This window comes from Manihot esculenta, chromosome 16 (genome assembly GCF_001659605.2).
Source record: "Manihot esculenta cultivar AM560-2 chromosome 16, M.esculenta_v8, whole genome shotgun sequence".
NCBI classification, from domain to species: domain Eukaryota; kingdom Viridiplantae; phylum Streptophyta; class Magnoliopsida; order Malpighiales; family Euphorbiaceae; genus Manihot; species Manihot esculenta.
Genome location: NC_035176.2, coordinates 23,792,139 through 23,810,468, shown reverse-complemented (window position 1 = coordinate 23,810,468; position 18,330 = coordinate 23,792,139). Strand labels below are relative to the sequence as shown.

At 32.4% G+C, this 18,330-nt stretch overlaps 1 protein-coding gene across 2 annotated transcripts; it reads left to right on the top strand.

Annotated features, from left to right (window-relative positions):
- The first annotated feature begins 7,432 nt into the window (after positions 1–7,432).
- LOC110603822 (actin-related protein 2/3 complex subunit 2A) lies at positions 7,433–17,726 on the top strand. Of its 2 annotated transcripts, XM_021741751.2 has the most exons (10): positions 7,434–7,791; positions 7,968–8,034; positions 8,113–8,320; positions 8,787–8,956; positions 9,133–9,210; positions 9,437–9,569; positions 9,652–9,743; positions 16,464–16,520; positions 17,151–17,222; positions 17,303–17,726. In XM_021741751.2, the coding sequence occupies exons 1-10, from the start codon at positions 7,730–7,732 to the stop codon at positions 17,336–17,338; spliced, it is 975 nt and encodes a 324-aa protein (XP_021597443.1). In that variant the 5' UTR covers positions 7,434–7,729; the 3' UTR covers positions 17,339–17,726. The 2 variants fall into 2 exon arrangements, with proteins under 2 accessions (XP_043807801.1, XP_021597443.1); XM_043951866.1 differs by lacking the exons at positions 16,464–16,520; positions 17,151–17,222; positions 17,303–17,726 and adding an exon at positions 14,646–16,457 and having other exon boundaries at positions 7,433–7,791.
- The last annotated feature ends 604 nt before the right edge of the window (positions 17,727–18,330 follow it).

The window sequence follows — 18,330 nt, the reverse complement described above, 5'->3', positions numbered from 1 at the left end:
CTTGGCCCATTCCCAAAAGCAAATGGGTCAAGGAAATTCATAATTGTGACAGTGGATCATTTTAGTAAGTGGGCTGAGGCTGAGACAGTTGAGTCCATTACCACCCAACAAACGATTTCTTTCGTCAGTAAGAATATCTTCACTCGGTTTGGAATCCCAAAGGTAGTAATTGTAAGGAAGCCTAGAAATTACTGCAATCCAAAATTACGCAGCGGAAAAAGATCTCTGTTTCCCCTTGCAGGATACGAGTGCTTCATTTAATTCGAAAGGAAGGATAAAGAGACTAACCTTTTAGACTTGACGAAAAGAAACTATTCAAGGCTAATGGTGCTGCTTCTAAAACAAACTCCCTCAATGGTATCTACGCAAACATTTTCGTCTGGAGTGCTAGCTCTCTAAACGGATGGAAATCTGCAATCCTGAAAAATGATTATGTAAAAATCCGCACTCACGCAATTCAAAGAAGGTCTTTTTTGTTTACTCATTTTTCTCAGTCTTTTCATTTTCCCACACTTCTTTTCATAAAAGAGTTGTGTTCAATTTAACCATCACAGTATCGCAAATACTAATATATCTATACGATAATTCCTTTTCAAAAGAAAACGAAAAGATCTTTATCTATAACAATTACAGATAGGCTGCAGACCTTTTAAATATTATTATCTCATAATAATAATAAATAAATAATATAAATAATAATAACATCTTTATCAATATTATTATCAATTATACTAACGGGCTCTTAGCCCATTAATATGACATAGTATATCAATGATGTCCTTTTGTGTGTGACTCAATAGGCTCACATTAATTGGCAATAGGTCCATAAATCATAAGCGGTATCTAGCAAAACGTTATGACTACCCAAATAATATGAGGATCGATAGTCCGATAAAGCCTAATAAACAGAACATGTATTAATCCTTTTGTCACACGATATCTAGTTAGAACATAAGGCATGGTCAATGTCAAACTTATAATGTTCAAACTTATGATTTCTCGATCTCTAAGTAGACTAATAAAACCAAATGATATTGATAAAACCAAATGATATCATTTGAGCACGGCCATATATTTCTCAGTCTTACTTATCGAGGGGCCCAGAAGATATCTCTCTCAAAGAGAGGAACAAATTCTATCTTGATTTTTCAATATCCTCTACATAATGTCTATTATGTGCAGTCATAACCTTTATGATTATCCGATTAAAGATAATGTTTGGTTATGTCAAAATATAAACAGTTCTTATATTGGAAACTATGATAATCTCAAGTCAAAGGATTAAAACATAACTATCTTGAGATTCACTTATGACAATAACTCATGTAATAATCTCAATGTGGGTCCATCCAATACTTTGTTCTCTATAATTATTGATTTATATTAACATACACATAATCATCTCATGATTATCAATCAACAATGTAGTCATATTTTATTATTATCATTATAATAATAAGTAACTAGAGATGTTAATCATTATTATGTAACATGCAAACAAATAATAATGATAATAAAACATCTTTTATTCATAAACAAAGTGACATACAAAAAGGTCCAAGATAATGGTCTAAGGTAAATACACTAACAGTACTCAAGATGTGGAGGCATTTTCTTTATAGGGTGAAATGTGAGATCTTCACAGATCATAAAAACTTGCAATACATCTTGAATAAGAGGGAATCAAATTTTAGGAAGAGGTGATAGGTAGAGCTGCTTATTGATTATGATTACAAAATTCAATACCATCCTGGTAAGGCAAATGTATTAGCAGATACTCTTAGCCGAAAATCACTTGGCAATTTATCTCGTATTTCAATAGAGAGAAGACTAGTGGTGAAAGACTTTTCCAAGTTAGTAAATAAAGGCTTACAGCTAGAGTTGTCTAGTACATGTGCTTTTGTGGTACAGATAAAAGTGACATTTGTGTTTTTAAAGCAAGTGGCTAGCAACAACACGAGGACTTTGAGATGGTAAAAATTGCAGGGGCAATTCAGCAAGGCAGGAATAGTGAGTTTAGGTTTGACAATAAAGGATTCCTCCGTTATGGCAACAAATTATATGTACTATATGACATAATTTTGAGAGAAGACATTTTGAGAGAAGCTCATAATGCTTGATACAGTATCCACCTTGGAGCAAACAAGATGTATCAGGATCTAAAAAAGGTGTATTAGTGGCCTTCTATAAAAATGGAGGTAGCTCAATTTGTGTCTGCTTGTGAAGTGTATTAGAGGGTAAAGTTAGAGCATTGAAAACTAGTTGGGATACTTAATCCACTACCAATTCCAAAATGAAAATAGAAACACATGGCAGTAGACTTTGTAGTTGGGTTACTAATGACATCCAACAAACATGGCTCGATATGGGTAATAGTGAACAGATTGACCAAGTTTGCTCACTTTATCCCTGTCAAGAGTGGTTACTCTATGGATAAGTTGGCACAAATCTATGTGGAGGAGATCATCAGGTTGCATGGGACTTTAGTTTCTATAGTGTCAGATAGGAGACCCCAATTTACCTCCAAGTTTTAATAGAGGCTATAGAATACTATGGACACTAGGTTAGACTTTGGCACTACTTTCCACCTAATGATTAATGGACAGCCAGAAAGGACCATCCAAATTATAAGACATGTTGAGAATGTGTATGGTAGACTTTAATGGCTCTTGGAAGCAACATTTGCCATTAGTAGAGTTTGATTACAATAATGGTTATCATGCTAACATTGGGATAGCTCTCTATGAGGCTTTGTATAGAAGGAAGTGTAGATCACTTGTTTGTTGGGAAGAGATAGGAGAAAGGGCTTTAGCAGGATCGAAATAGTGGAGATCACCAATAGGATGGTGCCCATTATTATAGAAAGAATAAGAACAGCTCTGAGTAAGTAAAAGAGTTATGTAGATATTCGCAAGAAGCAAGTTGACTTCTAGAAGGGAGATGTGGTATTACTTAAGGTGTCTCTTATGAAAAAGGTGATTCACAGGTAAACAAGCTCTAAGGTACATTGGACCCTTTAAAATCTAGTAAAAGATTGAAAATGTATCTTACAATTTAAATATATATGCTTCTATGGAGAAAATCTATATAGTTTTCTATATTTTTATATTACGAAACAAGCAAATTTAGTTTGTAACCCAAACTTTACATAGTGAAGCATATTAGCATCTCAGGATGTTGTTTGCTGGGGAGGTTATTGGTGGGTAGGTTCTGGGGTTGACATTAATGTTTGGCTAATTCGTTGGCTAGGATTAGTGGATAATTCATGTGTTTTTATAGAGCCTTTGTTGAGTCAGATTTGGTCTAGGTTGCATGTTCATTTGACCTTATTTCTGATAGGTGGATTATGAGTTTATCCATTACATGTTTAATGCTTGAGATAGAGCTTTGATTATGCAAATCCCATTATTATCCCACAAAATTGATGATACATTAGTTTGGATGGGAGAAGACAATGGCTACCTCAACTCATTATTCCTATTGATAATGGGCTCGAGAAATGTGGAGGAAGCTTTATTTTTAAAGGTTTTTGCAAAGGTCATAAACTTAATTTGGCGAGCTTGTTAGGACATTCTTCTAACGAATGTTGCATTGAGTTGTAAGGGAGTGGATATAGCTGGGTGGTGTCTGATAACATATAAAATATAATACCCTCTTTGATCATGACGTGTGTCCACAGTTCGATCGGCTCTGACAACTGAAGAAAATTGGCCTTGATAAGGACTGGGTAGATCGAGCACTACCTAATCCGATTAGGGAATAAATACAAATCTTCAATGATGATTAGCTTCATGGATCATCGTTGAGGTCATAAATATACGTGTTGTGGATCAGGTAGATGTGATGCAAATGAATAGATAGGGAATGAGTTGGATTAGGTTGATGTGACGCAAATGAATAGATAGGGTATGGGTTAATCGACGCTGTATTTATTAGCCGACTACCCACTGTTAATGAACCGCCTAACACACCTGCTAAAAGACATTCTTGTCCAATCTGATGGGATGTAGCGCAGGAGCTGTTAGGATGACCAATGTATATATACACCAGAACCCATCCGAATTCGACATTTCTAATTCCCTTAAAGAACCTTTACTTTCACTACTTCTCGAAATCTTAACCTACCCAATCTAAAACTTTCAGGTCTATTAATTCTCCAACAACCAATCTCAATTTATTAATTTCTCCGTCTGATCAAAATTCTATTCAGGTGTTCGTATTTGTTAAACTCACTGAATTTCAGTTCATCAGTGTCCTATGTGCAAAGACGGGCCCAATGTGGGGCCAAGGGGCCACAGGTCCCCTGAAAATTCCCCTGAAAATTTTAAACTTTTCTGGGGGTATTAGTATAATTTTACACTAATACCCCCCAAAAACCTAAATTCTTTCCTCCTTTATTTTTTTGTCACTTCTGCACCAACCCCAGCCTCCCATTTTCTTCCATCTCTCGATTTCTATTCAACAAATTCATTTTAATTCATAAATTTTATTTCTTCAAATCCACTATTCATTATCCATTTTTCCATTATCCATCTTCTTCTCTTTTTCAAAGTGAATTATTTTCTCATTTTATTTTTTTACATTATTTTTTATTGTTAAGAATTAATTTATATTCTTTTATTTATTTCATTATGTTGTTAATTTATTATTATTTATTTCACTTAATTATTAATACTATTATTATGGGTAGTAATTTAGTCTACTTAAAATTTAAAAAGTTGTATAAATTTTAAATATTATTTTTATGGATAATAATATAATCTAATCAAAATTAGTAAAATAGTATAAATTTTAAATAATATTTTTATGGGTAATAATTTAATCTAATCAAAATTTAAAAAAAATTGTAAATATTAAATATTATTTTTATGGATAATAATTTAGTGCAATAAAAATTAAAAAAATATGTAAATATTAAATATAGTTTTTATGGATAATAGTTTATATCTAATTAAAATTAGAAAAATGATGTAAATATTAAATATATTTTCTATGGTAATAGTTTATGTCTAACTAAAATTGAAAAAATTAAATAAATTTTAAATATTTTTTAATGGGTAATAGTTTAAATTTTGATCAAATATGATTTTATGGGTGAATTAATAAAATATTATTTTTTTAAAATAAATTTTAATGAAAGATGTTGAATTAAATTATTAATGTATTTAAATTATGTGTATTATTAAATGGATTGGAATTGGAGAAATAGCAATTGGAGAAATAGCAATTAGACAAGATTTAAACCAATAGATGACAATAAAGAGACCGGGAGATACTTGTTGGAGTTCTCATTACAATATATTAATTAATTTGATATATTTATTTTCATCTGTGATTGATGTTCTTAAATATATTGGTGAAAATGGGAATGATGATCTACAAAGGGGTGAAGCAATTGAGTTGTTAGACGATATGAGTCATTTTGAATTTGTTTTTGTATTACTCCTCATGAGAAAAATTTTGAGAATCACCTCATGACTTATCACAAGTTTTGCAAAGAAGGGATCAATATATTGTAAATGCTATGTAACTAATTAAAGTTTTCAAATGTTGTTTGCAAATTGTAAAAGATGATGGTTGAGAATCTTTACTACTTGAAGTAGTGCAATTTTATGGTAAACATAATAGAATCGTGTTAGAGATGGATGATTTGTGCACAATGAGAGGGAGATTAAGAAGAAGAACTGAAAAGATGATAAATCTTCATTTCTACTATGTTGAACTATTCTACAATGTCATTGATATGCAACTTTAAGAACTTAATAATCGTTTTGATGAAGTGAATACAAATTTGCTTTTATGCATGGCATATCTTGATCCTAATGACTCATTTTATTCATTTGATGTGAGCAAATTAATTGAACTTGCAAAATTTTATCCATGTAAATTTTCTCTAATTACTCTACTTGAATTTGAATTTCAACTTAAGAATTTTATCTTTGATATGCATATGGACAATAAGTTTTTTGATGTGAAAGGAATTTGAGCTATTACTGAAAATACGGTAGCTACAAGAAAACATATTATATTTCCTTTGGTGTATATGTTAGTTAAATTGTCATTACTCTTATAAGTTGCTATAACTACAATTGAAAGAGCATTTTCTACAATGCACATAATCAAAAATCAGCTTCACAATATAATAAGAGATGATTTATTGAATGATTGTTTGATAATTTATATCGAAAGACATGTATTCGTAAATGTTGATAATCAAAATATTATAAATTGATTTTAAATAATAAAAAATGGACAAGAAATATTATAATTTTGTTGTAACTACATATGTATAATATAAAGAAGGAAATGATGCTCTACAATATGGTGCAATGCAGTTTTGCAAAAGAGTTGTTTGGTGGCTTCTTATTTAGGTTTTGTCTTAGGGTTCAATCATACTTTTATAGGGTGATTATCTATTTGTTTCTCTATATTTTCATCTAAGGGCTGTACTTACCCACTTACAAATTATTAGAGCTTGTGGTTCTATAAAAACAAGAAAGTTTAGAAGCCTATCATATCAAATCCTCTCCATGTGATCAAGTTCACTTTCGATTTTCTTGAAGATTGGTGCCATACTTAAGTTATGCACAAGGTTTCCAAGTAGCAAAACACTTCTATTTTTACTCGTTGGTCATGGCCTCCGTTTGGGGTTATCAAAGTCCATGTTGACAATTTCGATTAATGTGCATAGCTCGCATACTAGAATAGGTATGATTGCTCGAGTTGGTAATGGTTGTTTTATAGTTGATCGTCCTTTTACTATTTTTAGCTCTTCCTTACATAAACCAGTTGAAGCTGTCAGTATCAGGGAGGCTTTGTCGTATCCCTTCTTTCGTTGTAAATGCTCTGTATTTGGATTTACAGTAATAAGATGTTCTTTTATTTTTTAAGAAATGAAATTAAGAATTTTATAGGCATTTATTAAGAATTGTGTTATAAAATGTTATTGCACTTATTTTAGCTTTGAATTTTTATTGCAATTTATAAACATATTTTTAATTATTTATATTATTTAATATTTATAATTTTAAAAGAGCATTGAATAAAAAAATTTAAAAATTGACGGTAATTTATGATTACATTCAACACTTTAAATTTTTTAAGATAATAAAATTAAATATTTTAATTTATTATAATTATAATCATAAAAATTAAATTAAAATTTAAAAAATAATAATAAATTATAATATAATTCTCAAATTTTTTAATTATAAATACTATTTGGTAATTTTTATTACGTTAAAATAAATTTGTTAACTTTTGTTTTTTTTAGTTTAAAAGAATAAAGAATGAATAGATAAAATATAAAACCTAAATTTGGATAAAATATATAATTTACCTTACAATGAAATATTTGGATTTTTACAACGTGAAGAGTAATTATTTGTAAGAAATATTTTGATTTGATTGATTGATTTGGGAATCCATAGTAATAAAATTCCAAGAGAAGGAGAAGAGGAAGGCGTGGATGGGGATAGAAAATGGAAGAAAAAGATTCTCACATCTCCTCTTGAACACGAGACGCTCTTGACTCTCAGGAAATAGCAGAAAAAAGATCCCACAGCCAATCGTACCTTCAGCTCTATCCAAAATTGTCATAGAAAATTTGAATTAGGAGCTTGAGTGATAGAGACCAGGGATAAATTTGATCCATACTTCTATTGCATTTCCATTTCGAGGCAAAAAGAAGAGAAGAAGCTCAGAAACGAACCCCCCAAAATTGAATTCGATGATTTTGTTGCAGCCCCATTCCAGATTTCTCCTGCAAACCTTGTTGAATCGGGTTCAGAAGTGCGTCCTTCTCCCATTTCTTTTCTCGCTTTGTAGATTACATCTGAGAAATTTCTCACTTCATCTTCTCATATTTCTTTGTAATTTTTGTTACTATTTTCTATCTTAAATCTTGAAATTGAAATGTTTCAGAATTTTAAATCATATGCAACTCATTGTTTTTGTTGGATTTTCAGCCTTGAGAAAGCAATAGAGCTTGATTACCTCTGGGTTGAGTTCGATGATGTTCGCTACCATATTCAGGTTTGAATCGAATTATAATTTCTTTCGTATGCAAATTATATGTAGATTACATCTAAACTTGTATAATCCAATATATAGGTGTCGACGAAGAACCCAAATGTCCTGCTATTATCTGTCTCATTACCCATCCCGCCTCCGGAGACTGTTTTCTTGGGTGGACTTCCTTTTGGAGCCATAGAAGCTATAAAGGCTGCTTATGGTGTGATTGTGCAGATTCTTGATCCCCCTAGGGATGGCTTTAATCTCACTTTGAAACTCAATTTGTCAAAACTTCCTCCAGATGAAGGTTCTACGAGTTCTTTCTCTAAGGTTATTATAGCTTTGCCATGTATACGCCAGAAACACATTGGGTCTTGGACTGTTTGTAGGATGTTTCATCTTGGGTTCAAGAACAAACATAAGTCAACTGAAGGGATCATCTTTTCGTGCTGGGAATTTAACAACTATTTCTGTCTGGCTTCTTTACAAGCTTCATAAGTCCAACCATGTCATTAAACTTGTCAATTTTAATGCAAGTTAATGCTCTCAACATTTGAGTGCTCATTTTTTTTAGAACATAGATATACTTAGGCACTCACTATGAAGTCATTGAATTATCCCTTTGATTGTGCGGAATTTAATATGTGTTTATAGTAATGGAATAAAATTTTGGTGATTCATATATAGTTTGGATTGCCTTTAAGTTTTTGGCTTTTGTATGTTTTTACTAGCCAATTGATGTGTTTCATGATCTCTTTGTGGACGCTGTGCAGGGTTGAGGCATTCTCTTTTGGTAAAGATTGCATCTGTTAGGGAAGTAGTTCTAGGTGCCCCTTTAAGAATAGTTCTAAAGCATCTTGCTTCGAGGACTGTTGCTCCTGATATAGGTCAGCTTCTTGCTCTCGTGCATCGGCCGAATGAGTCCTTTTTCGTTGTTCCTCAGGTATACTATATGTGAACAATAATTTACATTTCATGGGTTTATCTTATAACTGGCACTACTTTATTTGACCTTCATGTGATTATTGCAGCAGGCAATCATCTATGGAATGTCTTTCTCCTCATTCTAAATAGTTACTTATGGCAATTAAGCTAAGAAATTGTAGTTGTTTATGGCAGGCAGAAAAGGTTACTATCATATACCCTATGAGATTCAAGGACTCTGTAGATACTGCTTTTGCAACTTCCTTCCTTCAGGTACATGTAAATTTTTTTATTATATTGATGGAAATCTCAGAAATTTGAGTTGGCTGTAGGGAATGAAGAAAATTGGTGTCCTCTGGTGATAAAACTGATTTTTTTTTTCTTATATGTTGCAACACTGTTAGCAAAATTGCTTAGCATAGATTTCTGGTATATTTTTGTCAATCAATTATTGGTTAATTACTTGCTTTTAATCTTTTGAAATCATGCTCTTATTCAGGAATTTGTGGAAGCAAGGCGAACAGCTGGACTTAATAATGTTCCTCCTTGTTTGTGGTCCCTTACTCCTCCGATAGAATTGAAGGAAGTTCCTGCTGATGCACTCTCTGCAAATGCAGGATTTGTATCTTTTGGTAATGTCACAAGAATCAGTAGCGTCTCTTTCCTCCACTTTTCATCCTCACCATGACAAATTTTCATGTAAAAATGGTGCAGTCATTTATCCTCGCCATGTAGAAGGCAAAAAGTTGGATCGTGCAGTGTGGAATTTATCAACATTTCATGCATATGTTAATTATCATGTTAAGGTACGGTCTTTTAAATTGCTTAAATCCTTTTAACTGTTAAAAAATTTTCATATGCTAGCTTCAAGATATGAACATTCACAAAGTCCTTGTTAACATATTTGACCACTGTTGTGCATCCTTTTCTGCTTGAAAGTAACAAAGAAGGGTTTTGGTTTTCTTGTTACAACATTCGTAAAATGAACGGGTAATGCCTTGCTAGTCATGCACCACTATCCTTCAACTATTAATTTGTTTCTTTGATTTTTAAATCGCTCTATGTTGCAGCACAAAGATAATTGGTAAAAAAAAAATTTGAGTGTTAAGCTGGAACCTTGTGGCTAGTTTTCACAGCAGGAGTTGGGACTATTTGATGATCTTGAACAAGTTTGTTTGCATTGTGATCAGGAAATTGAATAATCTTTTAAGTTGTGCTTGGAAATATCTGAAAGTGGGTAAACCTTCTCTGCATATTGGTATTTTCCTATGCAGTCTTCTTCCTAAAGAATGTCTACTTTGTGTGGACTGTCAATCATTCTAAAATTTGTTACACTCGTGTAGTTTGCTTAGGTGCCCCCTGTAGTAAAGCTTTCAGGGTTTTTTTGTTTAATCAAGGGAAAAAAATAATTATATCCAATCAGGATTTGAGAAAAACATTTTCCCAAATCAGGTTAAGGTAGCTACATGACCACTTTACTGTATCTATAAGATGTTGTAATGTTTAAATATTTTAATAGTTTACTTAACAAAGATAAAATAAAATAACTCTTACTGCATGTTAAATATGTGGTAAGGGTTATATATAGATATTCAACTGCTTTCTAGTCCTGATGTGTCCCATTAAGATGATCTTGTGTTGAATCTTTTCATGAACAAAGTGATAACTAAACTCAATATGTTTAGTTGGCTCATAAAACACTGGATTAGAAGCAATAAAGAGCAGTTGATTGTCACACCACAACATAGAAGGCAGTGAAGTCTCAAGTCCAACATCATCTAGTAACTGAAATATCTACGTTATTTCATGTACTAGTTGTTTCATATCTCTTAGTTTTGATTATGCACTAGATTGAGAGACCACAATCTATTTTTTGCTTCTTTGTAACACTAAGTTTTCTTTAACAAAGAGACAATACCCTATAGTAGATCTTCTATCAATTTCTTGAACATCCTTAATCTGCGTCTGAAAACACTTAATAATAGAATATCTACAATTCAAATACAACAAACCCTATACTGGAGTTCTTCTAGTAGCACGTAATCTGTTTCAAGGCAGGTCGATGATTAACTGGTGGAGAAGACATGAAATATAGCTATCAAAGGTGAAAGGTGCACTAATACGCCAAGGGCTTCTGGAGCCTAGGAGTAGGTGCTTCCACTTGAGTGAAGTGAGGTGCAAAATTAAAAACATAAAAATTAAATAAATATGAATAATATATCAAAATTCAAATATCATGAGATATTTAAATTTATTTCCTTTCTTGGTCATAAAAAATATTATTAATATATAAAATTGTCACAAATCATGTACATTTAATTGATCTATCTATATTGAACAGTATGATAGTGAGAAAGAAATTAGAGAAAGAAATTAAAATGACAATCATACACTTATATCATGTTAATTTTAAGAAAAAAAAAATGAAGAAACTAATATTCAGTCTTTAGGGATTAAAAATGAAGAAATTAGTTTTATTTTTATCTAATTGAAAGAATTTAACAATTATAAGAGTTTATATCTTAAGTAAATTAATTAATTTGCTCAATTTTAATATTAAAAAAAGGGAAAAAACGGAAATAAAAGAAAGGGCAACATTTGGCAATAAAAAGAAGAAAATCAGGCAGCATGTTTGCCTGCCAGCATGATTTATGAGCAGACCCATGTGGGTGGAGAAGAAAAGAGGAGGTTGAAGGAGAAAGTAGGGACAAGCAAGAAAAATTGAAGAATAAACTTTCGTAGAATTAATAAGAAATTGGGTTGATTAGATGAACCAAAAAGAGTGTCTTGCAAGTCCTTGATGGTCTTGGCTTTGAGGTTGAGAGTTTTGATTATTAAATTGATATTGATATATAATATTGGTGTGGATCAAAACTTAATGGCAGCCCATATCATTTGGAGCTTTGTAATCAGGTCGTTAAACTTGAGAGTATAATGGTTTTCTTTCTAACGAGGGAAAATATAAATACATAGGAGGGTAATTTGTTGGGTATGGATTCGAGGGAGATGTTTTTAAATTGGCTATAAAACCCATAATTAGTTAAAGGAGTAGATTCAGTTGATGAGCTACTGCCACCATACATCAGATTTGGACGCTATAATCATATCCATACTTAAACGAATCAATCGAGCACTCCTGATATGCAACATCTTTACCCCTTCTTTGGTATGTTTGAGATTCAACAGCACTAGAACAATGAGAGCCATGTGATCGTTGGTATGTACATTGTATTGGTGGAGATGGTTCAACAATAATTCTAATTTTGATTAGATGAACCTTATGAACTACAACTAGCTCCACCTTCACATGTTATTTCCTCTACTTTGATCGCCACCACCATCACCATCATCACTTAAACTAGATAAAATAAAAAAATCATCACCAATACTATCTTGTTGTCCTTGATATTGAACAGTTGAATCTGTTTTTGATGGAGCATTTTGATCTTGAGAATGATAACATTGATCAAAATGCTTCATACAAACTGAATCCACTACTTAAACTCAGGACAAAAAGTTGGTACCAATGATGATTCTTTTATCTTATTGAGTTTAAGTAATGATGATGGTGATGGTGATCTAGAGGAGCAAGAGAATCTACAAGTGAAGGTGGGTTGCAAGTACACAAGGTCCATCTTTAGAATTCCTGCTAGACCATCTCCACCAATGCATCATATCTATTACAATCACGTAACTCTTACCATTCAGGTAATGTTGAATCTCAGATATCCTAAATAAGGAGTAAAAATGTTGCATATGAGTATTGTTCGATTAATTTAACTATTTATGGATATTGGTATAACACTTGTGACCTAAATTTGATATATACTGGTGATAACTCATCAACTAGAATTATTTATTCAACTAATTATGGGTTTCACGGCCAATTTGATAGTGTGGCTCTCCCAATTTCATATCCAACAAAATATTCTCTTATTTATTTATATTTTTCCTCATCAAAAGCAAAGCTATCATACACTTAAATAAACAACCCAAAATGATCCAAATTATATAGGTTCCTCATTCAGTTTTGATTCAAACCGATATTATCAATTTAACAATCAAAGCATTGAGACTCAAAGCCAAAATCATATAAAACTTGCAAGACACTCTTTTTGGTGATAGTAGGTTAGTTATTTGCTATCTATGTTCTTATTGATGTTTAATTTAAGTTGTATAATCTTTATTTAATCATTTGATGTCTTTATGTTTAGTATATAGATATTGTTTTGACTTATGTCTATCAATATCAATTTATTTCATGAGCTTTGCAAATTGTTTTGAAAAATTTGAGTAGCGCCTAGCTATTACTATTACATTTCCGTTATCCTTGAACGTCACCTAGAATGTGGTACTGTGATTTGAAACCATGTTTTCAACATCTATTATAGTGAATAAAGACAAGTATATGTAACATTTGATACTATAATCTACTCTTGTCTTTATGTGTACAATGTACGAAGTGCTTCAATTTCTCTCATAAGTTGATGAAAGTTGGTTGGCTTAAGACTTTAATGCAATTAGGAGTTTAAATGAACTAAGCGATTCATGAGCTATTTGAAGATTGGCTCGATAAAAGTTGGATCGAGTTCAGGTTATCTTCTAAACGAGTCAAGTTAGAACTTAATTTTAGGTTTGTTTAGTAAGAAAGCCGAGATTGAGCTTCATAATATTGCGCTTATTAAGGTTCCTGATGATCTTGGCTTGTTCCAAAGTTCATGAATAGACTTACGAATTGGCTTATTAAGTAGGCTTGTGAATTGGCTCGCTAAACAAGCTGAACTTAACGTCATAGGAGAATTGAGTCGAGCTCAGGCTGCATAAATTTTCTTGAGTCAAGCATGAGCCTTCCAAAACTCAGCTCTACAGTTCTTTTATCCTCTTAGAGCTTGTAGAGATTCGACTCATTAAAAAATTTACGAGCTCATTTTTACAAGTTTGCTTGTTGGCTTGAATATTTATTTAACTAAAATTATATAGTTTTAAACTTATTAATTTTAAATTAAACTTTATTATAAATGTAAATAAATTGAACCGTTAGTGAATTATTCGAGATTATACTTGATAAAATATTGACTCATCTTAACTCATTTTCTAAATAAACTAGGTTTAAACTTATAATATTCTGCTCAAGTTTGAAATAAGTAAAGCTAGAGTTAATGAGTAAAGTTAGAGTTCGGCTTGAACTTAAAAAATTTTAACGAACCAAACTTGTGCTCTTCGAAACTTGGCTTGGTTTGGTTCGATTTGTTTACACTTCTGAATGCAATTCTTCACAGTTTAGGAGCACTTTGGCCATAATTAAATTCACCACTCAGCTATATGATAGTTTAATAAGCAAAATACTTTAATATTGGCTCGAATCTACCAATATTATTTGAAAAATAATATTCATCATACTTGAACCTAATTGCTTTTTGTGCTACTGCCATAACAAAGCTCCCCATTTTATCTCAAAAAATTAGTGGTTGCATATACCCAAAATATTTTATTACTTATTAACATATTATACTCAAATGTATGTAATGTATGTAATGTATGTTAACTCTGTTGTTGCATGCAAACTTCACTTAGCCATACACTCACTTGGTTTAATTCTTTTCCTTAATTCACTAATCGTCTTTGTGTAACATTCTTTAATTCATTAAATCGCATGTTTGTGTGGTCCATTCTAGTGACAACATTTCCACTTCTACAATGATTTTCAGCACTAGCAGGGGAAGTTTTAATTTCAGAACAAAAGGCACAAAAGACAGAAAACAACTCTGAACGAGTCTTTATTAAATACTACTAGGTAACATAGAGTAACCATTAATAAAAGTGATAAAATATTTAAATCCAAGCTTAAAAATAATAGGACAAGGGCCTCAAACGTCAGAATGGACTAGCTGAAAAGGTGATGAGGCTCGTTTATTGACTCTAGCAATACAAGCTAAACAATGATGTTTAGCAAACTGACACAAGTCACATTCTAAATTTGACAATGATTGTAACTGAGAACACAATGTTACCAAGATCAATATGGAAGGATGTCCTGATCGACAATGAAATTTTAAAAAGATTTGAGCTACTAGAACATACGAGTGACGTGGGTATCGGTTGGTCTAGAATGTAACACAATACCCACATGGTAGAATACCCAAGCGTGACAGAACAGTAGATCAGAAACCAATCAAAGCCCACTAAAAGCCAATCTCCTTAAATGGAGTACCAAACTGCAAATCAGCACCCAAGACTGCAATATCCAAGCCGAGTCGACACCGGAAGAGGAGACAGAGCCGTCGGATCTTGCCGGAAAAGGCCACACGCACCAGCACATGGCGTTGGAGCAGAAGATTGCGAGAAGCGCATGTGGGCTGTGCTTTGAATAGGTGGGCAATATTGGGCCAAGAAACTTATTGGTGGGAGCGGTGATGAAAAACACTCACCCTGAACGGGTGATCTGAAAGTGCAGATATAAAACCCAAAACTGCCCAAAAAATGTAAATTTTTTTTTGAAGTATCAAATATGAGGATGTCTCTGATACCATGAAGAGATTTGAATCCTATATCTATTTCTTTGAGAATGATATGATATTTATATACAAACTATCCTATAATCATGTATTCTAACTAGGAAAGTATCCATATAATTATGCTAATGTATCCCTATAATTAAGCTAATAACATTTACATGGATGGCTTACTATAACAGTATGCAATGTATGTTAACACTGCTATTACATGCAAACTTCACTTAGCTATGCACTCCCGTGGTTTAATTCTTTTCCTTAATTCACTAAATTCCTCAAATCTTTGTATGACATTCTTAATTCAGTAAATGCCATGTTTGTGACAAAACTTCCACTTCTACAGTGATTTCCGGTACTAGCAGGGGCAGTTGGTTATTAATTGATCAAAATTTTACAACCTTTTTGTTCCATTGGAGAGGGAACCCTATATTATGCCTGCATCTCTTTTGGTTCAATTTTTAGATTTTCCTTTTCTGGTCCTGCTGAAGGGCTCCCAATAGTTGGGACTTTCTGCCTAATGTACTCCTACAATGTGCATAAGTGGTTTTATAGTAAAACCCCCTATGAAGTAAAAATGGTGTATCTAAGACACAATCAGTAGGTACCACCAGCATAAAAGAGGCATGGTTTGAACCTCAGGGATAAACTATGAATGGATATAGGAATATGAGAGGATTGGGGAAGATGCTATTACAAACAGATTTTATGAAACTCTTTTGTAGGAATTCTTTTCCTTTTTTGCCTTTGTGTTTCTAAATGATTGCAAAGGTAAATTCATTATTAATGGCATTTTATTTTCATTTCTATTACTCCCTCTGCAAAACTTTAGTGTTGGATTTGGAAGAATGCAGGAATGGCTTCTTGATCATTTGAGGTCCATTATGTCTTTAAGCATGACCACTGCTATATAGACATTCAAGTTTACGCTGTAGGATATAGGATGCTATGTATTTTTACTTGGCTCACTACCATGTATCAGAGCTGTTTTGATCTCATTCTCGCCTTCCTCAACAGTGCTCAGAAGGTTTCATGCACACTCGCATGCGACGTCGTGTGGAATCTCTAATTCAGGTAAAATGTTCATTTATGCATTCACTTGTACTGTACTGTGATTTCTGAGCTATTTCATTTTGACGTATGTAGCCTGCATCAATGGAAGAAAGAGAGGGGGGGGGGGGGGGGGTAGGGGTTTGGGGTTAGAGTAATGAATAAGAGAGATGACCAAAGGAATCTGACCAACTTATTTTTCATCTAAAATTAAAATTAATGCACCTTTTCTCGGTAGTTTTATTATGCATCCGATCTTTAGTTGCCATGATGCTAGTAGGCTGTGTAAGAATCTTTGGTTGCTGTGTTGCTAGTAGAGCTATGTAAGATTCAAACATCATATTAATAAGCCTGCTTTCTGTTAGCTATATTAAAACTGACAGCAAGACTAAGAGGGGCCAAAGAAAAGGAAAAAGGCAAACCAATGAAGATCAGTTGACATTACAAAGTGTGTTGTTGATGAACTGTCAGTCTGGTGGGGTTCACAGTGCAACGGTCTTACAAACTTTTACAACCTAAAACTTGAGTTTGCACCCCATGCGCCCATTTTCTTGTTGGCCAGCAACTGAGATGGACCATCGTCATGTGCTTAAGATAAACATCCTTACTTTATTATAGGAAAAGCTGATATGACTTCACATTTGTGTGTTATAGGCATTGGGTCGTGCAAAGCCTGACGCGGAGGAGAAAAAGAAATCACCAAATAGCAGATCTTTCAAACGGCTGGTATGTTATTATACTACACATCTTGAGCTTATAATTTGGGCTTAATTTACTTGCTTTCTAATGTCAATTGTAAATAACAGAGTCTGAAAGAGGCCAAGGCTAATTCAAAATCTTGAAGGTGGAGTTATTCGCCTCTTCTACCCATGATGAACTTGTTGCCATCTGTGCTTGGAAGGAGGCTGCTGCAAGTGCTTGTACTAATTTTCTTCCACTAGAAAAAAACAAATAGGAAAGATGGACAGCTGTGAACATGTAGAATTTTGGTTGCAGTTCTGTGTCTTGAACAGCAAAATGCCAAACTCTTTTAGGTCAATTTTTGTTCAATTACCAGTTCTGTGCCTGTCTAGAATATTGCCTTGTTTATCTTTATCCTTTATGCCTTTCTTTATCATGTACATGAAAGCTTATTTTTGAAAATTTTGTGTAGAATCCAGTTGTAATGCCTCTCAAGAAATGAAATTTCAAAAGGGAAAGTCATAGTGCATCACATCCTCTTGCACTGCAGTAACACCTCGTAACACCTTGTTTGATTGGCTATGCTCTGCCATAGACTTGATGGATCTTTAGATTGTCCATAGCCAAACTTTTAAAACTTTGAGGAGATGACAAAAACTAACAATGGATACTCATTGCAACCACAAAATTTATCAATACGCATGTCTTTCTGAAAAAAGAAAAAAGTGGCAATATCATCTACGTAAACAAAGCTTGACGAGCTGAAATTTAAAATTTTAAAAGTTTATATTTGATTTGTTAAAATTTTTTGTATTTGAATTTAATTTATTTTAAATTTGAAGAGAATATTAATAAATTTAAATTTAGTTTGTTTATCAAATAACTATAAAAAAAATGTGTAAATTTAACAAACGGCTATAAAAAAATTGAGTTTTTGATTTATTTACAATTATAATGAATTCTAATTTTAGCAAACCACTACAAAAGGATGATTGAAGGATTGAGTTTTATTAAAAGGATTGAGTTTTATCAAATTGAGTTGTGAATAGTTGTGAGCATTTTGATTTATTTACAATTCTAATGAATTCTAATTTCAACTTATTAAATTTAAAATTAAATAATTTTAGTAAACTAAATATAAATACGAATCAAC